At 44.7% G+C, this 24,784-nt stretch overlaps 1 protein-coding gene across 1 annotated transcript in view; it reads right to left on the bottom strand.

The window, feature by feature from the left end:
- Nucleotides 1–715: 715 nt before the first annotated feature.
- LOC138526007 (galactoside alpha-(1,2)-fucosyltransferase 2-like) overlaps nucleotides 716–24,784 on the bottom strand; it is a 367,214-nt gene continuing 343,145 nt past the window's right edge. Inside the window, exon 3 of the mRNA XM_069636297.1 lies at nucleotides 716–4,088. Coding sequence (XP_069492398.1) covers nucleotides 3,029–4,088 — 1,060 coding nt within the window. The 3' untranslated portion in view covers nucleotides 716–3,028. The remainder of the gene's footprint in view (nucleotides 4,089–24,784) is intronic.

Raw genomic sequence — 24,784 nt, 5'->3', positions numbered from 1 at the left:
ATCATATCATGCCTTACAGTATATAAAAGGCTCTGCTTCCTCAGTCTGGGGGAAAAGGATGCTGAAGTGCAGATGTGATGAGGAGAGCTGTGCGGAGAGAACTAGTGGGAAAACTTGGGCAGAGGAGAAGACTCAGAGGGACCAGGAGAGACTGTATTAGGCCAGCCCCAATAAACTCTTTATGGTAAGAAGGACAACCTCCGGCTCAGGGGGAGAACCATGCCTTTGGTGAGCAATATTTCCAGGGAGAGTATGGAAGAGTGGGAGAATGGAAGAATAATGGGAGAATGGGAGGGAGAGAAAGAGTGAGAGAGACAGAGAGAGAGCGAGACACAGACACAGACTGAGACAGAGATACAGTAGTGGCACATTCAGGCCCATGGAGGGAACCGATAACTGGGAGAGTGTTACTGGGGGAGAGCAATGGGCCCAGAAAGAATCCTAAAAGCCTCCAAGGTGTAATATTGCAGACACTGACGAGGACCAAAACAAGGAGAGAGATTACAAACACACTGCTGTGCTCTATACCCCAAATGCTGGAGGAGACCAAACCATGGAGATCCATACAGGGCTACATACCTGATACTGGCAGAGACCAGACCAAAGAGAGAGTGAAACAGAATGAGAATTATAGTACAGGTGGCATTCCTGACAGGGATCCAAAGACCAGACAACAACTGAGAGCAATTTTGTATGTTTTTTAAAGTTTCCTTTTAATTAACAATGTATGCATTTTCCAACACTGAACAAATACAGTTTACGGTCAAAACATTTCTTAATATTCCACCCTTCCTCTCAACAAAACAAAAAAACACTGAAAAAACCCCAAAAAACAAAACCTTCAAGAGTTAGTACATGTCCAGGAATCTACTCCATATCCTCTACAAAAATCCAAGAGTTTTATTCCGACAATCAATCTTTCTAAATCAGCCAATTTTAACATTTTGTCCATCCAAATATTAACTTCTGGATACAATCTCAATTTCCATCCTTTTACTATCAGATTTTTTTCACTAAGGCACCCCTAAATAGTCATTTTCATTCAGTAATTCGTCATCACCAAGAATCATAATCCAAGGTCAACTCCAACACATTGTAAAAAATAATGCAGTGTCTCCTCCAGAAATCACTCACCCTTACACACTCCCAGAGCCTGTGCTTCAAAGTGTCCAACTCTGTGAACACAGCCCCAACAGTCATTCGTATCAGAGAGACCTCTCTTATGTAATCTGTAAGGCGTCCAACGCACCCTACTCAGGATTTTAATCTGACGCGATCTCTCGCCTAAGATTACAGAAGACAGTTAAACATTCTTACAAACAACCTCCCATTGTTCCTGAGTCCTCTCACATGACATTCTCCTTGTCCATTCTTCCAGGGGGGTTCTATTGTCCATTGTTCTAAGCACTATCAATTTATAGTATTTACTTGCTAGCCCGCCTTTCAGCAAGTTTAATTTAATTTATTAAGGGATTGTCACAGTGTGGATCAAACTATCAAACAGAGATGGAACAAGCATTAACTAAAACATCAGTATGGTTCACTGGGTTACAAATAACGATGGATCTGATCTTTATAATAAAATCATCAGGACTAAATGAAGGTTCATTATTCCACTTCTTCTGCTTCAGGGTTTCCTCCCTTAATGGTGTTCTTCCTGGGATGGATCTAGTAGCTCAGTCTTTAGACAAAATCTTTGTGGTTTCCACATTTGGGTCTTGCTTCCTTGTGGGGTTCTATGGAGACCACAATATATTACTGGTGTCAGGGGGATGTTATTTCTTTCTTGGCAATTTTGCTATGAGGCTTGGTCTTTTGGGTCTCAGGAGTCTTTTACTTTTGACAAGACATTGGGAGACCTACTATATTGGAGGTTTGCTCGATTGTTGCAATGTAATATCGAGGTGGGGTACTGAGAGCCTGTGTGAAGCACTGGGAGCGTTCACAGTCCAGGATGAGGGCCAGGAGCAGCTGACCAGTGAGAGGGTGGCCATCTCACCTGCCTTTGCATCCAACTCTTGGTATCCTAGCTTCTGGACCCAGAAATATACCCTCACTGCTCTCCTATTTTCTCGTGGCACTCCTTGTCATTCACTCGTTCAGATCTTCTGAGTCTCTGAGGGGGATTCCCCATTTATCCAGGCAGTCAGATAGCACAGTGAGCTAAGCACTCCTACCTGGTATCTGTGCATAGCCTGCTCTGGCAGGTTAGAATCTCGGCAAATTCTACTCAGCCTTTCATCCTTCCGAGGACAATAAATTGAGTACCACTCTGTGAGATAATAATGTCTTCTGTTATTTCAGCGCACTGAGAGCTATCGATGTGTAGTGCTATACAAGAAATACATTATTATTATTATCTTTACCTCCTGATTGTGTACAGCCTTAGTCTCTGGATCTCACGGATATGGCTTTCTCCTTGTCGACCTCTCAAATTAATTCTTGCACCAATGTCCTGTCCCTTTCCTCTACCTCATTCTCTTTCCTCCTCCACCTCTCATCATCTGCTATCACTTTGCCTCAATTCTCCAAAGGCATGTCATTATTAATACAAGAGTTTACTTCAAACAGGTGTGAGCGAAATAGGTTGGCCCTGCTCATGTTCGATGAAAAGTATTGGCAGTGCTCAGGTGATTAAAAGCTGTACATCAATCTGTCAACTCTATGAAAAAGATAACCTTTTCCAGAAGACCCCATGTCTTAAATAGGTTTTCCACTTCGTAACTGTGGCAATTTATTTACTTGTACAATTCTACTACAAAAGCACACCAGTGGTGCATCAAAGTAGCGCAGCCTTTGTTTTGCATCTATGCAGCATGGTTGCCTTACAGGATATCCATAAAAAAGTGGTGTTGGAAACATAAATATGTTAGATTGTTCTTCAGAATTTTAAATGAACATTTTACAGTAATAAGTCATGATTTTAGGGGCACATTAAGAGTACTTAAAAATCAGTTGAAGTGGGCATATTTAATCCCTCCCCTCTGAAACTGATATTTAAGCCCCCTTCATGATTAAGTAACTAAAGTTATAATGATGTCAGAGTTGAAAGGTTAGCTGGAATACCAATCCATTCTGGAAGGAAAGCAGCATCATAATGGAAAATCTTGAGAAAACGGGAATTAGGCAAGGTGAAATTGTCAAGGTAGATCACCTCTCCACCAGCGAGGTAACCTGCCCAAAATCCAAAGGTGCCAACGGTCATGATGGTGTGATTGCAGTGGACGAGAAGACAAAGGTCCCTTCCGGGAGATGATTCATTTCCATCACCTGCAAAGAAGACATCACCTGTGGAGTTTTTAATATTCTCCTTGCACCACTTCATACCATTGCTTGTGACCACAAACACAGGCTCTTGGTATTTTTTCCGGAAATAACCCATAGCCTTATTCAAGTAGCCAATATCACCCACCGTCCCCTTCCATGAATTCGGCATGGTTATCAGATAGTCACCCCGACGAACGTGAACTCCGATGTAAGTCACATTCTTCCGAGAATGCTTCAGTTTTTCTAAGTATTCGTTGGCCGGCTCCCTGATAAAGTCATTGAAAGTAAATTCTCTTAGGATCTCATCGCGTAAATGGTGGTAAAAGGTCCATGAGCAGGGATAGCCAGCTAAAAAAACATATTTTCCACTGAGGTTCTTGTACTCATCAGACATCCAATCATGCAGCCCGTAAGTCCTCCATTTTATCATCTCCACCACATTGGCATCTAGAATTGGCAGACTGATCTTGAAGAAAGGCGATAGATAGTCATAGGTCTGTGGCCTTATGTAAGCCGGGCGCCTGTTGAGCTTGGCCAAAGCATACAATGTTGCATATTGGCCCATCTGGTTACCCAGCCGGCCTGAGGAACTCACTGTGTATGCCCCATCAGCAATTATGCTGGTCATATTCAGTACAGTTCTTTGTTTCTCAGGGAGGTTCAGAACCCTAAAAACTGATAAGTCTATTGTCCAGTGAACATAGTAATGATAGTAAAAGCATATTGGAAAGATCCCAAGAAGACAAATGAGAGCAGTTATGAGGGCCCTCCTCTGGCAAAACCCAGTCATTTGCAGGCGCATCTCCTCTTCCCTGTTTGTCCTTAAAGAAAAGAGAAAAAGTAAAGAGAATGAGTGTTACTATTGCGTCAAGAGGCGGGCATTTCTATCTATGTTTGCTCTAACTACCCTAAAGATGGCAACTTGAAACAAAATAAAACAATTATAATTTGATGACACTTGAGTAAGATTAAGGCCCTCATTGCGAGTCCAGCGTTAACCAATGGCGCTAGCGCCATGGTTAACGCTGGTAACTTACTGATTCCGCCTTGGTGAAATGGGGAATTACCACCCCATTCCAAGATTGGCGGGGCGGTAATTCCCCATTTACCATTGGCCCTTCCCCATTCCCATTTTTGCCCCATAGGGCTCAATGCGAATGGGGAAGGCGGTAATTATGGTACCGCAAATTGGGTACTGTAATTAGCTTCAAGGTCCCTTTGCGGATCCCTACTTTAACGGCTGGTCCAGACCAGCCGTTAAGGTGGGGAGCCGCAAGGGAACCTCGTAGTAAGGCGTTAAGGGATTAACGGCGCCGCAACCTTTTACGGCGCCGTTAATACCTTAACGCCTGGGTGGTAATGACCCCCTATGTGCCCATTTGCATTTGATAGTGGTTGCAGCAGGAGAGAAGGGCAAAGTCTTTCAGGGTGCAGATTCCATGCCATAACAAGAGATGTAGAGTTTGTTGTTGATTGAGTTCTTGCACCAATGCATTCCTTTGCTTGCCAAAGGAAAAACAAGCTCTTGATATGTATCCAATCTTTCAACTCCTATTCCTGTACACTGCTCCTCTCATTTTGATCCATGATCTATCTAACCTTTCCTTCCCCCTCACTCTTCTCCACCTATTTTGTTTTCCACTGGACTATGGAATGCATATTCTCTCTGCATTAAACCTCATTCTATTCTTGATCTCTTTCCTAGATGTCATCTTTATTTTCTCTGCCTCACCAAGACTTGGATTACCTCCTCCAACACTGCCTCCCTTGCCTCTCTCTCTTTCTCCTGTACTAACTTCTCCCAGGTATTATAGGCAAAGGCATACAGGGAGGGATTGTGTTTCACTCTCTCTCTGATCCCTTTCTGCTCCCCTTCCCACCCTCCCATCGTACACTACAGATGAGAACAATGTTTAATCTTTCTAAGAACATCACCCTCTTCCTTTTCTTAATATGTATAGGCTTTCTTTCTCTGACTTTTTCCCTTTCCCGGAAACCACACCAACCGTATCTGTGCCGTGCTCTTTTTGCCCTTCCGACTTCTCTTGACCATGCTGCAAGGCCGTGTGAAAGTACTCTTGACCAACTCTCCTTTCTTCAATCCTTCTATGACTGTTCTCTGATCTCAGCCAAAGAAACGCTATTTTTTTCGATCTAGCTTTGTCTTATTCTCCCCATTCACTTCCCCTGTTCCATCTCCTTCATTGTACGCCTTACCACCTACCCTTGATGCCTCCCCCCTCTCCTCTCTGTAAGTCTGGCTTTGCTAACTTTTTTACTTCTGACGTCTCGCGTCTGTGTTCCTCTTTAACCCGTTCTTTCTTGCACTCCAACTTGCCCTTTTTGCCTTCACTTTTCCCATTATCTTCTATCTTTCTCCTCTTTGATTCAGACACTACTTCCACTGTTCATAAAAGTTCACCCAACGCCCTCCCTTACTTTATCCCTTACCCTCTTCTTTGGTTCCACAAGTCTATATTTTGTTTCTCCCTGACCTAAGGGCCCCTTTTAATCTTTCCCTCTCCACTTCCTTTCTTTTCCTTTCATTCGTCTGACCCTTAAAAAAGCCTCCCTTAACTCTACTTTTCTAGCTAATTTGTGTCCCATTTCCCTCCTTCCCTTTTCTTACATACTCAAATGTGTTGTCAATGCTCAGCTTGAGCTTGCTTCCATCCCTGGACTAACACTCTCTTCTTCCCCTCATCCAGTCTGGATTTCCTACCTCCCCATCTATGGACACTGCCTCTCTTCACAACTCTAAATTGTTGCTTTCTACTCATCTTGCCAAACTTTCGTCTGTTCTTGTTTTCCTGGATCTATCTGATGCCTTCCACAGTGTTGATCACCCTACTCTTCTTTCCAGGCACTTCTCTCTTGTGCTCTCAGGCTCTCTCTTACAATGGAAAAACAAAGAGGTGATGGCTGGAAGGTTTAGAATGAATCTTAACCTCTGTCATTGCTCTGGGCAACCCTCCAGACCATCATCCTTCACCTGCCAAGCCATTACCGAAGGGGAAAGACCATATGCAAATCAGGCTTGGTTCCACCCCAAAAAGGGCAGTCCAGCCCGAACTACTAGGTCACATACCTTCTGCACGAGACCACAAGCATCCCCAGACATGTTTCGGCCTTGTTGGGCCTCATCAGTGAGAAGTAGCTTGAGTCTCTAGGCCCAGCAGGCACGAGACCCACATCTGGGCATACCCGTCCCACTTGGGGGGGGGGGGGACAAAGCAAAAAATAAGAGGTGATGGCTGGAAGGTTTAGAGTGAATCTTAACCTCTGGCATTGTTCTGGGCAACCCTTCAGACCATCGTTCTTCGCCTGCTAAACCATTACAGAAGGGGAAAGACCATATGAAAATCAGGCTTGATCCCACCCCAAAAAGGGCAGTCCAGCCCGAACTGCTAGGTCACATCCCTTACAGAGCAATGACAGTGGTTCTGATTAATTCAAAACCTTCCCCCCATAACTTTTTTGGTTTCAGTGTGTCTCCCTATGTGAGAGATGGTATGCCCAGGCGTGGGTCCCTTGCTCGCTATGCCATAGGGAACCAAGCGCACCTCATGGAGGAGGCCCAACAAAGCTGAAACATGTCTGGGGTTGCTTGGGTTTCCGTGCAGAGGGGATCTGGCCTAGCAGTTGTGGCAGGTCTGCTTCCATTAGTGGCAGTACCTGACTGATTTGCATATGGCTGGACCCCTTTTGCGATGGTGCAGATGGGCTAAAAAACGGTGGTGCGGAAGGTTGCCAAGAGCAATGCCAGTGGTTCAGATTAATTCAAAACCTTCCACCCATCACTTTTTTGGTTTCTCTCTTACAATGTTTCAGCTCCTACCTCACAGATAGGGCCTATTCTACTAGGTTGAAAACATCTCCTGCCCATTATCTCTCCAATTCGGGATTCCCCAGGGCTCCTTTTTAAGCCCCACCTCTTCTCCTTCTACACTATTCCTCTTTTTTCTCTCATCACCTCTTTTAATCACTCATGCCACATGTGTGCTGACAAATCCCAGATGTGTCTTTCATTTTCTTATTTCTCTGATATTTCCATGCTCTTTTTCCCAATGTATCTCTGCCACTCAATCCTGGATGAATTCCCACTTTCTCGATCTCCATCAGCTCAAAACTACAGTACTGTTATTTCCTGCCACATCTCTTCCTATCCTGTTCTTCCCCCTGCTGTTTCCTTCCCTCCCTCCTACCTGCATTTGTCTACATTTGCACACACGTTTTGTTTTCGATTCCTCACTCTTTTCCTCTACACATTTCAAATGCCACCAGAACATGTTGCTTCCATGTTTATAACATTTGCACTTTCTTTTATTTTCACACTACTGAGCTCCACATCTTCTCTTTTATTTTGTCTCATCTTGACTATTGTTCTGCTCTCTTTGTCAGACTCTCTGCTTCTCACCTCATCCGTCTTTGCTCAGTTGTTAATTCAGATATTCGTCTTCTCTTCTCTCTACCTGCCTATTGCTCCTTCTTTTCTGTTTGTTTCGCTACGTTGACTTTCAGCTGCTATTTCACTTCCTCTGCATAGTATACAAATGCATCCATGGTCATTATTTGCCTTTCCTCTCTGATTTCCCCATGAATACTCTCGCGCCCTTTTCACTACCAATCCTTACCCAAATCTCTAAGCCCTCAATTCAGCTTCCACTCTTTTTCTCTCCTGGCTTCTCAGTGCTGGAATTCAATGCTCCTATCCATCCAGTCTCCCGCATCATCCCACATCTTTCACACTGACTTTAAATCATCTTCTCCCTCTCATTTCGGACTCATAAATTGTTAACACATTTTGGGCCTCATTACCCGGTAGGCGGTGAGCCATGGCGCTATTAGCGCCATGGCTCATGCCGGTAAAATACCAGCACCGCCTTGGCGGAAAGGGGATTTACCGCCCCATTCCAAGGTTGGAGGGGCGGTAAATCCCCTTTCCGCCATTGCCCTTCCCCATTCCCATTTCTGCCCCATAGGGCTCTATGGGAATGGGGAAGGCGCTAATTACGGCACCGCAATTTTGCGGTGCCGTAATTAGCTATGAGGTCCCTTAGCGGGTTGGATTTTAAATCCCCCAACCCGCAAAGGGACCTCGTAGTAAGGCGGTAGGGATTTACCAGTACCGGTATTTTACCGGTACCGGTAAATCCCTACCGCCATCCGTGTAATGAGGCCCTTTGTCTATTATATACCATTATTGCATATTTATTGTATTGGCCGTCATTACGAGTTTGGTGGTAATTTGGTGGCAATTTTGCTGAATCTTTTACTGTTACCGCTATCTGGTCCCGTGGGGTAAGCGGTGTAATGCCCCATTTTCGGAGTCTGCAGGACTCCATGCGCATTTTTGGCAGAATCGTCACTGGCGGGATTACTGTGCGGTAAATATGCTGATGTCTGAAGGTAAAGTGGAGGATTTACATCTAGCAACAAGCTAGATGTAATTCTGCCACTTTTCCTCCAAAAAACAGCAGATCCGTCACGTTTTAATACCATCAGTGGTAAATCTGTCAAAACCTATATTTTGGCGCGGGAGGGAAAAATGTGGTAATTCTGTTACCGCCAAAAAAGTGATATTAAGAGAATTACTGCCACATTTTCCCCCACTTGTAATGCAGTCCATTGTTTTTTACTAAATCATAGGGACTTGTTTGGATTGATTATGTGCATGATGTGCAGTGGTACAAACAGTAGCGAGGGTTACAGCACTAGAGCACGTGACATGGAAAATAAACCAGGTGATGTTTAGGGTAAGGTATAGCATGACTTGGGCACAGTAAATGCAGACAAGGGACACTCAAAGAGTAATCACAATGGTTTAAAACTGTAATTGCAACGATGGAGAGGTAGAGGGGTATTTAAGGAGGAGAAAATGTGCGGGTGATTGTGGGGGTTCTTCCAATATGAAGGAGCCAGAGCAGGGATCTCCAACCTTTACGTTAGCAAGAGCTACTTATAGTTTAGGTCCAATAGGCGGGAGCTACTCTACAGGTACTGGGCTGGTGATGTTCACGATCATATGCATGTGTACCCAGATTTTTCTTTGCACTTCATACAGAAAAGAAAAAACACATTAAGAACTTCAAAAACATCTTATTTTCAATGGTGGATTGTGAATTACAAACTGGAGGGGGCGTACATGTTTGCGCTGAATATGCAGGAGTGACCTAGTGCAGCGAGGGAGCCCAAACCAAACAATGGGCGTTGCGGGGGTTGTCACCCCAAGAACATTTTTAAAATAATTGGTTCAAATGGTGCATTTTACAGCCCTCTCTGTGAAAAAGTGTGCAAAAAGCCAGACAGTTTGCAATCGGTTTTGTATGGTAGCACATGAAAAAACACAATAGAGGCAAGTGACCAACAGTGCAGAGGATCACATTTTCATGATGCCTTTTCATATGCCAGTATATAAAACATTTTCATGCTGTCTGTGCCCATATATGCCCATGCAGACCGCGCCAATATATGCCAGTAATATAACGTATAAGGACATCAAATCAGCAAAAAGTGCCATGCCACAGAAAAAGTATACCACACTGGCAACGCCAACGTAGGCTGGAGAAAACAATAAAAGCCAGTATAGGCACGTAATAACACTTATCATGTTTGCTTTACCCTTGATGCGTAGTTAAAAACACCATGCCACAGAATGAAAGTATACAGAGACTGGCACTTTTCATATTTGCTTGACCCTTAAGGAAACATTTACAAAGTATGTTCAGACTGGCACGATTAGTAGTGCCAGTCTGCATGTACTTTCTTAATGTACAATGACATGATATGAAATGATATGTCATTTATAATTCGCCTGTACACAAATGTTTCTACCCGTGACAAGACAAGGGAGGGAAGACAGAGGGTGGATAAGACAAACCAGGGGTGTTGCTAGGTCTGGAAAAGACCCGGGGCTAAGCTGATGTTGGAACTGTTGGGACTGGGGGCTAGCTAGCCGTTTGGCTGTAGCTCCTGAGATTCTATCTGGGGCTACAACCAAAAGATCAGGGGCTATAGCCCCCTTAGCCGCCCCCCTAGCAACGCCCCTGAGACAAACGATCTTACTAGGCCTTGTGTCATTCTGTTCGTGCATGTACGACAACGCCAGTGCAGGGAGGAGGGAGAGGGGGAAGTGCCAGGGTGAGAGCTGTGGGAAGTGCAATCAGGGCAGCATTGCTCCGAGTAAGTGCAAACAGGGCAGCACAGCTCTGGGTAAGTGCAAGGAGGCAGGGGACTTTGGAGGTTAAAGTATGCAGGTACAGGAAAGCCTTGTCAGAGATGGCCGTGCTAGGCAGTGGGGCCTGATGTGGCGTTGCCTCGTTTAGGGTCCCTTTCTCTAATCTCCGAGACGGTGGAGCAGAGAGGAGAGCGCTCGGCAGCGAGGCAACGAGGACCACAACTTGCAGCATTTCAGCAGCTTTTCCACATTCTTGCAGCTCCCAGTCTTCAGCCCTAGCACCCCAGCCCCCCAGCCTTCCAGTCCCGCAGTCCCTCACAGTCCCTCGCCGTAATCGTCTTCTGATGGCGTTCGGCGGCTGACAGCTGTGATCTGGACCGGAGTGAGCACGATTCAGCACCCTTGAGCTACACGCTCAGTGTTCTGTACAGGCGGGTAAGCAGCGGGTAAGTGGCTTAACGCCGGTTTCTCCTGGTGGCTAATTTTGTCTTGGTCTTTTCCTATAAGTGGCTCTCTTACCTTCTTTTCCAGCGTTATGCCAGGCACAAGGTTACATCAATGGCATGCAGGAACAAGGGCACAGTTTTGTCCATGGAAGCTCACAGGAGTGGCAACAGGTTATCAGAAGTCTTGGCACTAAGTGACAAAAGGGGACAGAAGCTCCAGCAAGAACAACTCTCTTTCTCCAAACTTCTGCTTATCAGCAAAGATCTTAAGAATGAACTGAAGAACGGCGATAATGTTGTATGCCCACTTTCATCCACGCCTAAGCTTTCACAATTAAAGGTATCTAGCCCCCACGATCAAGGAGTAAGAGATGGGACTTATCACAAGAATATGGAATCTGATTACCTTGAAAGTCATATCCCGATGGGCGCCCAGTCCGGGTTAACTCATCAAATACTAAAAGGGGAGCAGACAGGGGAAAATCCAGCAGCAAGTGCAGATATCGAGATGGCTGACCCCAAGATATCAGCGACTTGGCGACCTTTGAAGGAACAGATGATGCGGGATCTTGCGGTCTGTGCTAACATTGAAGTCTTTCAGAGATGGGTGGCATCTGTAGGCCCAAACACGCTCAGCCCACCTTTGCCACACCCTCAATAGTCTATTCAAATAGAACCTGAACTTGAAGGAATGGATAAATCATCACAAACTTCCCTCTTCCAGTATGGTGTCAATCAGGGTTCCCAAACAGACCCTACAGTCTTGCCCTTGCAGATGAAGGCTATAATGCCTGCTACCTGTTTGGCAGGTGAATTGCCACGGGAGGCTGACCTCTTGCCTGACCCTAAACTTCGTCAAATTCCTGTTAAACAAACTGCAGTGGCGAACGCCAAATCTAAGCAGGTGACTTTTAGGAGCTTGCACATAAGGAAGTCACAGATGCCCAATATTGACAACACGTGCACCAAAAGCTTTGTCATGGATCAAAGGAACTTTGTGATCACCAACATTGAGAAGGTGGATGTAAGAGTCCAGAGAGCACTGCGCAACAAGGTGCTCGCATGGCTACGACAAAGAACAGGGCCTGGAGTTGTCAGAGTCTCAGACCTGAAGATCCTACGTAGAATTGACCTGAGTGACTGGTGCTCGCAGCAAACAAGTAACTGTTTCCTAGTGGGGTATGGGTTCAGCACTTTACGTTCATATCTTAGATCATGTAAATATCTCCCAATATGATGTTCGAATTGTAAAATAATACTCTGATGCTTCTGAACAGGCACAAGTTTACTTCATGCTTATCTGACCCCCCATTTTCACCACCATATTGTTTGGGGTGTAGACTTTTCAATGTTTCTCTGGCGACTGCGCTGCTTCTCATACACTGTATCCTGACTTCCCTTTTATGTTTCATGTTTAATATTCTCGTGTTGTTTGTCTGTATGCGCCATCATGCCTCCTGGTCCATTGTGCGCAATATAAATGTAATAAAGTTAAAGTTAAAGTTACAGCCCCCAAGGGCGCACTCAGAGGCAGTGCAAGGGAGACTGATCATGGAAGAGATTAATACCCAGTGAGACTCTGAGGGTAGCCAAGCAACCAGTCGGCGCAGCAGATAGGTAGGTGATCAGGGAGGGGGAAAACAGGAGAAAAGGAAGGTTTTGGCCATATTCCGGAACTTCAGGTGGTCCAGCTCAAATGTCAGTGGGGCAGGGAGGCCATTTCAGAGGAAGGCACCTGCAGATGAGAGAGACCTACTCCCCACTCGCTGCCTGGAGAATCATCTGACCCTCAGAGAGTTGTAGGAAGCTAAGCGATCGGCTCGAGAAGGAAGGTATTTTGGAAGAGAGAGATTTAAGGGCTGGAGAGATACTGTTTTCTTCTTATATTTCAGTTTCTGTTGTAGCCTGTCCGGCTCAATTTCCTTCATTAAGCAGTGGGCACTTCAGTCTCCCCTTCCGTCTGTGGGTTGGGGGTGTAGTATGGCAAACCCTTTTCTTCCTTCATTAGGGAGTGGGTACTCCAGCCTCCTCTTCCATATTTGGATTGGGGGTGTGGCACGGCACGCCCATTCTTCCTTCTTTCCAGGGTCCCTAGGGTCCTCTCCGGACTCTCGCCTCCCGGCTGGAATCGAATGGAGATAATTTCTAACAAATATAAACAAAAAGAGGTTCAGTGTTTTTTACAGACATATTTCCCCGAAAGAATTACATAGATTTGACAAAAACAAAAATAGCATACAAGTATCCTACATGACATTTTCACCATTTCACAAAACATTATTTATTTATTGTCTTTCTCTTTAGCACTAAGTAAATTACTCCCTGTATGTGTGTGTGTATATACAGTAGCGGGCGTGTAGTTATGGTTAAGTAGCTAAACTCATAGGAATACCACTTTTTCGGCGGCTCATAACTTCGCTCCCGCTGGACGAATCTTCACCAAACTTTGAAAAAAAAGTATATGGGGCGCTCTGAATTTTTTTTCCAACTTTGGTGAGGTTTCGTGTAGGGGTGAAATTTATAGGGGGGTGCAACGTTTTTTCCCCCATAGACTGAATGGGGAAAAAGTTTGCGCACGGCTGCAGCCCGAACGACTGGATGGATTTTCACCAAACTTTCGGCAGCAGCGGGGGCTTGGGTCAGAAAGCGTGCTTTTGTGTCTTTGGTTTGAATCTGACCAGTACTTCTGTTGCAAATGACTGAAATGTACATCCTATTTCCCTGACCTCTCTGCAGACCGAAATGTCATTGGCTTGCAGTACGGCGTGCTGTCGGGGAACTTTGGACGCAGCTGGTGGTTGGCTGGATGGAAGCGTGCTGTGCGTCAACAATTCTTGAGAAACGCTGCCATGATGTCTCAGAGGACAGTGCGCCAGCGGAAGGGTCTGCAAAATATACCGTACGCCATGTGTTGGCACAACACGGGAGGGAAAGGATGGGGGAGTGAGAAGTGATTAATGTGACATATGTAAATAGGTGGAAGAAGACAGAGGAGTGGCTGAAGTATTGGTGCGTATTGCGCAAATTTGTGGGTACCTAAACAGCTGACAACTTTGTGTGGTGATTTGAGGCAGCTGTTTTAACGGCACAATAGATTCTGCCGCAACCTGTTTGCGGTGACCTCTTTCCATGGTGAGTAGTGGCAGGTGAATTTCAGAAGGGGAGTGAATTGCACATGGCATAGGGTGGGTGGGAGCACGGGTTCCTGTACTATGCGGATGGATTATGGTAGTTGGGGACATGGTGCCATGCATGGGTGTATGAAGTTGCAGTGGGTCTGTTAAAGGATTAGACTATTGGGTGCATGGCCGAAGGCCGTAGGCAGGAGCCCATGCTCTGAAAAGGCTAGGGCTTCAGCTCACCCACCGCAGCTATGCATGTGTGGCTCTGTATCCGGTAGTGGGGGGTGCTTGCATAGTGTGGTATGTGCAGATTGGTTGGAGTATGGCCAATGTTGCGAACAGTTTGTGGGTAGGTTGGCAGTGACACAATACTTTCTTAATGGAAGTGGGTACGTCCGTACTATGTGAATGAAAGGGCACAGGGGTGCAGGAGACAGTATTTTGTTTCTACATTGGTGACCTGTTCGCGGGGACCTCTTTCTGTGGTGAGTGGTGGCAGGTGAATTTCAGAAGGGGAGTGAATTGCACATGGCATAGGGTGGGTGAGAGCATGGGTGCCTATGCTATGCGGATGGATAGCGGCGGTTGGGGACATGGTGGCATGCATGGGAGCATGCAGTTGGGGTGGGTTTGTTCAAGGGTTACACTATTGTGTGCATGGCCGAAGGCCATAGGCCGAAGGCCTTGCTCTCAAGAGCCTAGGGCTTCAGCTCACCCACTACTGCAATGCATGTGTGACTCTGTATCCGGTAGAGGGGGGGTGCTTGCATAGTGTGGTCTGTGTAGATTGGTTGGAGTAGGGGCAATGTTGTGAATAGTATGTGGGTAGGTTTATAGTGACACAATACTTTGTGAATGGAAGTGGGTATGTCCGTACTATGTGAATGAAAGTGCACAGGGTTATAGGAGACAGTGTATTGTTTCTACATTGTGGCAAGTGTAGCATTTATTCCTGTATAGGTCTATGGCGGTGCGCAGGTTGGGTAGGAGTACTGGTGGCAGTGCTGTGCATGTGGATTGTCGTAGTTGGTGACATGGTGACATGTATGGTGGTATTACATTGCGGTGTGTGTGTGCAAGGTCTAGACTATTGGGAGCATGGCTGAAGGCTTACCCACTGCAGCAATTCATGTCTGACTCTGCATTCGTAGGCCATGCACTCAAGAGCCTAGGTCTTGAGCAGAACCACGGCAGTAATGCATTGTTGACTCTGCATTGGTTAGAGGGTGGTGACTTGTAAAGACTGGGTTTGAAGCATATTTCAGACGCAATTGAGCAGCAGAAGAGAGCAGCCATGCGTGTATGTTTGGTTTGCAGGTGAGTTGACTGTTAGAACTTGGTAAAGTTTTTGATGTTTGGTTGGAGATGCTGCAGTGAAAAGTCGTGCAGTGTGGCCACTGGGTGCAGTGTTTGGCTATTGCTAGTATGGTAGAGGGTACGGTTGAATGGCAGATTAAATGTGCTTGGATAGTGCGCTGTGTGCAGATTGTTTGTAGTATGGGCAATGTTGTGAGGATATTGTGGTAAGGTTGGCAGTGACACAAAACTTTCTGAGTGGAAGTGGGTAAGACAACAGTATGTGAAATAAAGGGTGCAGGGGTGCCAGAGACAGTGTAATGTGTGTACATTATGGTAACTGTTGCATTTAATGCTGGGCACATGCATTTGCGGTGTGGAGGTTGGGTAGGGGTGCTTGTGCCAGTGGTTGCATTACGGTGCGGGAAATGTGTGCAAGGAGCACACCCACTGCAGCAATGCAGGTTTGACAGTGCATTAGGCACATGGTGGTGATGTTTGGTGAGTGGGTGTGGAGCATATTGAAGACGTGCTAGAGCAGCACAAGTGAGTTGCAAAGCGTGTATTGTGTGTTCCATGGTTGTGGTGATAGTTGGAACATGCTACAGTATTTGGTGTATGGCAGGAAATGTTGCAGTGAGAAGATGTGTGGACACAGGGTGCATTGTTTATGCAATGTGAGTATGGAAGAGGGTATGGGTGAAGTGCAGTTTATATGTACTTTGTTACAGTGCTGTGTGCAGATTTATTGAAGTAGGCCCAATGTTGTGAAGCTGTTGTGCATAGGCTGCCAGTGACACAATCATTTGTGAATGGCAGTGGGTAGGATTTGTGCAGGCTGCGGTATGTTTGTGGATTCTGTTAATTGTGACACTTTTTGGTGAATGGGTGTTTTATGGTGTGGGGGAATTGGGTAGAGGTGTCGCTACATATGTTATATTTGTTTTAATGTTAGGTGCCCACATGGTTGCATGCATGGATCCATAGTGTTGTGGTGGGTGTGGAAAGGGCTGCACTGTTGTGTGCATGGCGAAAGGTGTGCTGGGTGTGCCACAGGATTTTTGTGGATGCTGCAATCATGCATTTTTTAGCAAAGGTTTCTGGTGGAGGGGCTTTGGAATCAAACCGAATGTGTAATAAGAGTGTGTAATGGTAAATATGGAGTGGTGTACAAAAATTATAGTGTGCAATGTAGAGGTGTAGTATGTGCTTGCTGCATGCGTGTTTGAAAATGTGACAACACCCTATGGGGGAGTGTTGCAAAAATGCCTGTGCAAAGGGAAGAATTATTGAGTGTGCGTTACTGGGCCACGGGCCTCATTGCAGATGGGAAAGCGCACGTGCCATATTCTGCCATTATGACCATGGTGAACAAGGAATTGAATTGTGGCCAATAGGCTAATAGGTGTTTAGGTTGTGGTTGACAGGAAGGGCCGGTAACAATTTGTCCCAATACTGTGTCATGAGGTTGGTCGAGATTGAGAGACGGACAGTGTTTATTGTCGGTGATACTTTTGTGCGCCATCTGCACAGGTGTTGTGTGCAATGAGCAGTTACTGGTAATGTTGGCTTGGAAGGAGTGGAAGCTTTCTGGAGCTGTCAGGGTGACTGTAGTTTCGGCAGGATGGTTCGCCTTTGCAGATATGTGGCCTCCATCACTAACGTTGACTTTGTTTTCATGCACTATTGAAGTGTACATGTGGGTTACATGTCGTGTGTACGTTTAATAACTCACCTGAAGAGGTTGCTGAACGCAGTGATGAGGATGTTTGCTACTGCCAAGGTGGTGTTCTCATGCATAACACCAAGAATGGTATGGGTCGATGATGGTGTAATTTGTCCCCAGCCAGAGGTTGGAAGGTGTGTTATTAACAGAAGCATGTGTGAATTTATGCAGACTGCTGGCATGTTCTTCACCCACTGTGAGTTCATGAGGTTGCAACATATGCAGTGGTTCCATAGAAATGGCATTTATTTGAGCGCCATTGGCAATGCCGTTTTCTTTTTTCACTGGGCAAGAATTGACTAGAATGTGGTAAAAATGTGAGGAGAGCCAAACAGAAACGCATATAAAGAGAAAAAAATAAGTTGCTCGCACGCAAGTAAAAAAACAAAAAAAACCTTCATACACCTACGATGGAAGCCCCAATCTCCTACCCAGCTTGATATTGCTTACCCCGCCACCAACACCACACTCACTATCATGAAGAGTTTGCGGATTGTGCGTTAGTTTCAGGATTACACGTGCCACATCCTGGGTGGCCATGTGGCTGTATGCAGATGGCGAAATCGTGCACACTTTGACTAAACTTTGTACTGGACGTGCTTTGGAATGGCACAATACTTGTATTGTAAATGTGTAATGGTACATTTGAAGTGTTGTACAGGAGTGACAGTGTTGGATGATGGCGGCTTCGATGCGATTGGTGGATGCGTATGTGCCTACTTACGCATAAGCCAATGAGGTAGTGCTACAGAGAAGGTAGTGCGAAGGGAAGAAGGACTGCTCCAGCTTTGGAGGGGTGCAGCCCTTGCGGTACTTGGGGAAAGGCATGTGCCACATTCTGCGCTTCTTACCATGCTGGCCAATGGGAATGGGATTATGGCCTTTGGCCAATCAGGTGCTCTGGGTGTGCATCACAGGAAAGGGCAGCATTCATTTTTTTCATTACTTTGTGTACTGCGGCTGGCAGACATGGTCAGACGCACAGTTTTCATCGAGGGTGATGCCTTTGTGGAAGATCTGTGCATGTATACCCTCCAAGAAGACTTTTTTGCCAATTTCGGTTTGGAGGGAGTGGACGCTTTGTGGTGTAGTGTCGAAGCATGCTGTTTCGGTGGACTGCTTGTAGAATGTCGACACGTGGCCTATTCAGCAACTGTGCATGTTGTGATTGTGCACTTTGGAGCCTTTTTTTGGGTTACATGCCTTGTTCCCGTGTGTACCGTCAACTGAAGATTATGATGAAAGCAGTGCAGCACATTTTTCCTACTGCCTAGGTGCTTTTCTCATGCATACCCCTGAGAATAGTGTGGAAGTATTCTAATGGTTCCTGTTGCCAGCCAGAGGTCGGAAGGGGTGTCATCAACAGAAGCATGAGTGACTTCTTGAGCGCTGCTGAGATGTTCTCCTGTGAGTATGAGAACATTGGTTCGCTATGCATACACCTTTTCAAGCCAAATGGCATGTCTTTGTCGACCAGGGGCAAAGAAATGCTGTTTCACAATCTACACACTGCACTGAAGACCCTATTGTGAGGATGTGAGCTGCCGTTGAAAACACACATTTACGTATGAAAACCACAAAAAAGTGTTTAAAAAAATAAAATTTTAAAAACACAAAGGCTCTTTTAAGAGCCACCACCACTAACGACATCCGCTCCTGGTTGAAAGTTATTCCCCACTCCCGCTCGCGCACAACATGAAAAGTCTGCAAATATTGCGATAGTTGCAGGGTGAAACGTGTTACATACGCCCCTTTTGGAGATGACGGCCATAGAAATGGGCCTGCAGAGGCTATGGGATTGGGCAATAAAGTTTGTGGGTGTGGTGTGTACAGACAGACTGTGCTACACAGTGTATTTGTTGACAGAAATGCAGAGGGTGCAGTTATGCTGTGTGTTTCACGAGGCACAGCGTGCGGGTTTTACGGGATTCTGACATACATTGACTGAAAGTGAATGGAAAACACTGTGGAGTGGCTGCTCATTTTACAATCTATCATGTGCATGTGGAGTGATTTGGAGTAGCTACAATGAAATGACTGATTTTGGTTTCTCTGTGTGACACTTTGTTGACACGCAATCATGCCGATATTATTGTTGTTCATTGTGCAGGGAAAATTTCACAGCATGTTACACGAATTTCAGTGCCGTTTGCGATGAACGAGGCACTTGCCCAGTTCATGCGTTTGTTTCTGATCTCTTGCATAAGTTTCTATCGCATTATGCAGCCACCGATGTGGCAGTGTCATTTTCTATTTGGTCCATGAATGCAGACAGCATGGTACAATGCAAAGAAGTGTATTTGTGCCTTTGTTCGACATGTGCCAATGGCATACTTCGAATATGATGTTTCACAGCACAAATACTTTTTCCCAGCTATAGCGTTCATCTTACTATGCCTGCCATCCCGATTTCTGCACACCCCATCTAAATTGGCTTGGTGCCCTTCTTCAAAGTAGTGACATTTTTGCACACTGACACTATTGAAAACGCTCTGCAACATGCAAAGAAACCTCTTTATATAGTGACCCCCTTTCTAACCGATTGAACTACTGCCACGCCTCCCGCCCTGCATGCATGCATTGGCTATTCCGTTGTTGATCTGTGAAAGGTGCTTTCTTTATTTACCTTTTTTCCTTCCCTAGTTCATTTTCATTTATTATGGTGTTCTCACACAGTCATTGTAATGCTCCTGTAAGGACCGTTCTCACGCACTTCCAAGTACCTTCCGTCTGTACAGTAGCGCGTTGCACTAAATGCACAATACAATGCCCTTTGCCGGGTAAGGGTCTGTAGTGTGGCATATGGTTTGCAAAGGTTGTTTTATAGCACCGCTGCCCTACAGGAGTGCCCCTCTTATTGCCCGCAGCAGATGTGGCAAATGCTGTACATGAAAGTACCCTATGTAATTGTTGGAAGGGCAGTAGCCTGCCCACTGGTCCCTTGTGCTTTCATTTCAGTTGTTGTCAAATGCAGTACAAACACTTTATGCTACGCCATTAGTGTTAGGGGTAGCATTCACAGATATAAATACATTGTGGAATACAAGAATGTTTGCAACAACGCAAAACACAGCTTCATTACATGGAGCAGGATGCCATTTATTTTGTGCGACCCATACAGCTACAGCGCTTTTCTAACCACCACTAAGATTGTTTGCGCTCTGCATATTCTGCTGTTTCCTTACTTGCCTTTACATGCACTAGTATGTGCGTGACCAAGGTACACCAGCTTTTCCATTTTACAGACTTACTACAAACTGTCCCACCTGCAGTTACACGTTTTCTTCAACTGTACGACCGGCAGGTGACCTCTTGATACTTTCCGTCACACTGCTGAGTGCAGACACAATTATCTGTGTCATGGGTCATGGAAAGGCAAGCAGCAGATAAATCAAATTAATGCAACATTTAACACACCCATGTGACACTGGAGGTTGCTGTTCCCTGTTTACCAGTGGCCGTTATACAGTTAGGAGTGCTTTAGCCACACATTTGTAGGTTTGCAGAGCCACCCATGAAGTTGGCAGCAGTACTTTAAATGCAGTAGCCTACTGCATGAATCTGTAGGGCTGGTGACAGGGGCGGTGTTACCAGCATACAGTGGATGACCCATGCATGGGTCTAGGTGTGGAATGGAAACACGTGCGCTTCCACAACTACTTGAAAGTGCATTCGAAGATGCAGACATGCGGCCACTAATGGCGTCCTACGGATACTTGCAGTGCGATTGCACATACGCCAACCAGATGGAGTCTCCCTAGGAAATGTCCATATTGCTCATCTGTAGTCATCTCGGCCAGCAGTGTGCAACATAGATTTACCATGCACTGTTAACACAAAAAGAGAGCCTACTGACACACTAAACAACATTTACTATGTACATCTGTAATTGCTACGATACACCAACTCTATTCGGAAAAGTAAAGGGTAGCGCAAATGGTTACATACACCAGACAATTTGCCCTTTCCACACGTTTATCATGAGGGCAGCCAAGGAATCAGTAACAAACCATTGTTAACGGGACGTGATTGTTATGTTGCCGTAGCAAATACCTATCCTCTTTACAGAAAACACTATGCTAAAGCAACGTTCTGGTTACAGTGCCCTACTAAAAACCTATGAAATTCACTAATAAAAACATTGTTAAAGGGACATTATGTTTAAGTTGCGCTAGCAAAAACCTAGGAAATTCAATGGGAAAACGTTGTTACAGGGACATTATGGTTACAGGTAAAACCGAAGAAGAAAAACGAAATTCGACAGCTAAGCAACCATAACTCGTGCCACCAGTGTGCACTGCAAGGACTAACACCCATGACATCAAAGATGTTATCACAAATCTCATTCATGACATCACTGATGACATCACACGCGTGGCTCCCTCTGTTTTGTTCAGTACCATAAGTAGGCCAAGTGCTTTTCTTCACTAACGGTCAGGAACAAACAATCAAAAGGTTCTAGGTTTGTGTATGGCACCCTTCTCATATGTTCTTACACTACTTTTATTACGGTTCACTCAAATCATATGATACATATACATATGGGGGAAGAGGAAAGCGTAAAACACAGCACTGGTTTCCATGCATGAAGATAATCAGTTATGTTATGAACAATTTCTGGTAATACTGCTCCTTTTTAGCTTACTTTAATTCTGTTGTATATGGTCATGTTTGTATGCATTGTGGTATCTTTATGGTTTGTGTGCAGTAGTGCAATTATGTAGTTATAAAGGCAATGGTAGCTACTTCTTACACGTCTCACAGTACCCAACACTCTAAAACGAATGCATTCATGATTTCACTATGTAACATGGCAAGATTGTGAAGGTTACCCTTCCATGAGGCATGGTGCAGACAATGGCTACGTTTGCACATGAGTTCCTTCGTGTACAGTGAAGAAGTTTGGAATACACTGTTGTGTATAGCAATGCATTCCTCCATGACCTACTTATCTCATGATAGTTCTTCCAATAATCTTTGATAGTTTTCTGCCACTATTATAATAACAATCCCTTGTGGAGGTTTCCTATTAAAACTACTTACACATGTGATGTCATCAGTGATGTCATGAATGAGATTTGTGATGCCATATTTGATGTCATGGGTGTTAGTCCTTTCAGTGCACACTGGTGGCACGATTTATGGTTGCTTAGCTTACCATAACTGTCGAATTTCATTTTTTTCGGTTTTACCTGTAACCTTAAGATCCCTGTAACAATGTTTTTCCATTGAATTTCATAGGTTTTTGCTAGTGCAACTTAACCATAATGGTTCTTTAACAGTGTTTTCATTAGTTATATATACATGGAGCAGCCATTATCAATCTCTCATCCTACCCCCTCTCCAATGACCAGCTTAAAGTTCTGAAACTTGCTCTTAATTTTTGCCCCACAAGCCTTTACAATTATGCAGAAACACAAATTGACTTTGACAAATACCTGCGCAAAGTCAGGTTGAAGAAATTCTTTGCCATGAATCCACCCAAGCCTGTTGTTAAGGAATCCCTACAGGGTTATACAGCTGTTACTATTGAAGATATGCAAACATTTGGCAACCTTATAAGCATGGGATCTGACTGTGAAGATCTTGAAGACATTAGAGATTTGGACTGGTACTCGATGAATATACACACAGACTGACCAGGTACGAGTGAGCTCAGATCAAAATCCAGATTCAACCCTATGTTTAATCCAGGAAGACACATAGAATGTTTCAGGACTTAGTGATAAATGATCTGAAAAAAATTAGAAAGACCAAAGGAACAACCTATACGAATCTCCCTTGCCAAGAACAGAGCACTCTTAAACATCTGTGCACTCTTCATGACTGCATTATAAAACCCTCTGACAAAGGGACAAACATTGTTTTGATGAACCGTTTGGATTACATAAAGGATGCAGCAAGACAACTAACTGATCATTCCTGTTATGCCAAATTGGATGAAGATCCTACTACAGGTATGAATATGAAACTTTTTGAGTTGCTCACCACATACAAAGACACAGGGTTGCTTGAGGATGATATGTGCAAGTATCTGCATCCGAAGGTCCCAGTTATACCTACTATTTACTTTCTGCCCAAAGTGCACAAGAGTATGAGGGGGCCTCCGGGACGACCGATTGTGACACTTTGCGGAGCCTTGTATGAACACCCTTCTAAATTTGTGGATGAGACTTTGGTGTCCTTTGTAACCACACTTCCAACTTACCTAAGAGAAACCAAAGACTTGCTCAACAAAATAGATGGTATCATATGGGATTCGACTTTTCTGTTGACCACTTTGGATGTGGTATCCCTTTACACCTCCATCAGGCATTCTGATGGATTATGAGTGTGTGAGTATTTTCTTCACACCCGATCCATGAATTTTTTACAACACAGCAAAATGATACTGGACATGATTAATCTTTGTCTGACTAACAACTGTTTCTTGTTCTTGTTCAATAAGGAATTTAATGTGCAGCTTCAAGGTACAGCTATGGGCACCACATTTGCTCCACTTATGCTAACCTTTTGATGGGCTGGTGGGAGAAGTTTGTAGTATGGCAACAAGATAACAACTGTTACATGCCCAAAATTATACTTTGGCTGTGGTACATTGATGATTTATTCATTATCTGGTATGGAGCTAGTTCTGAATGGTTGGATTTTGTACAGAAATTAAACAACAACAAGTTAAATCTCCAATTCACCGACAGCCACAGCAAGACTACTATAATCTATTTGGATATTCTTGTAAAGTGGCTCAGGATGAACTTGTCACAGAACTCTATAGGAAACCCACAAGTTCCAGCATACCCCTATACGCCAAGAGTAACCATCCCACCAGCCTAAAGTGGAGCATACGTTATGGGGAGTTCATCCACATAAGGAGAAACTGCTCCAAAATAGAAACTTTTGATGCGGAATGTACATGCATGGCCCTGAGGTTTAAACAACGTGGTTACCCTAAGAAAATACTCTAAAGAGCGTACCATAAGGCAAGGGACAAAGATTGCGCCTCACTTCTATTATCCAAAGTAGCGTCACCTAGTGAACTATCCAGTAGCAAAACACATCTTATTCTCACCTACGGAAAAGGATCACAGCACATCCAGATGATCCTGTGTAAACATTGGCATGTTCTACTGCTTGATGAACACTAGGTGACAGAATGAACATTACATCTTGGCGATCTTTTTCACTTAAAGACAATTTGGTTTCCAGTTTAATTAACCCGTTGGTAATGTCTAGAGGCCAAACTTGGCTTAAAACTCAGACTCCAGGCTTTCACCCTGCCAATATGCCACTAACACTTTGAATTATGTACATCCCATTTTGGTTAAAAACATTCCCATAGGATCGCGCATCACATGTGACATCGAGTTTGTGGTATACATGCTTGTCTGTCCTTGTGATAAGTGGTATGTTGGGAGCACAATAGGCAAATTGAAGCTTTGTGTGCTCCAACATATCCGCGCTATTAAACACGCTGATCCCATGTATCCCATGGTTCTTCATTTTTAATCTATGCATGATGGGAAACTTGATGGCTTTACATATTTTGGCATACATACGGTCCCTAAGCATCCTAGGGGAGGCAATCAGGAACTTTTGCTTAGACAATTGGAAACCAAATGCATTCTGGACCTGGAAACTAAAAGACCTAAAGGACACAAATTAGATGAAGAACTCTATACTTTTTTCGGTACCTAGAAGTGGTTGCATATTGTTATATTTATCTTTTCCAGTGCCAGAACTCTAGCTCCCT

Source organism: Ambystoma mexicanum, chromosome 1q (assembly GCF_040938575.1).
Source record: "Ambystoma mexicanum isolate Mex_15411 chromosome 1q, UKY_AmexF1_1, whole genome shotgun sequence".
Classification (NCBI taxonomy): domain Eukaryota; kingdom Metazoa; phylum Chordata; class Amphibia; order Caudata; family Ambystomatidae; genus Ambystoma; species Ambystoma mexicanum.
This window is presented reverse-complemented; position numbering and strand designations above follow the sequence as displayed.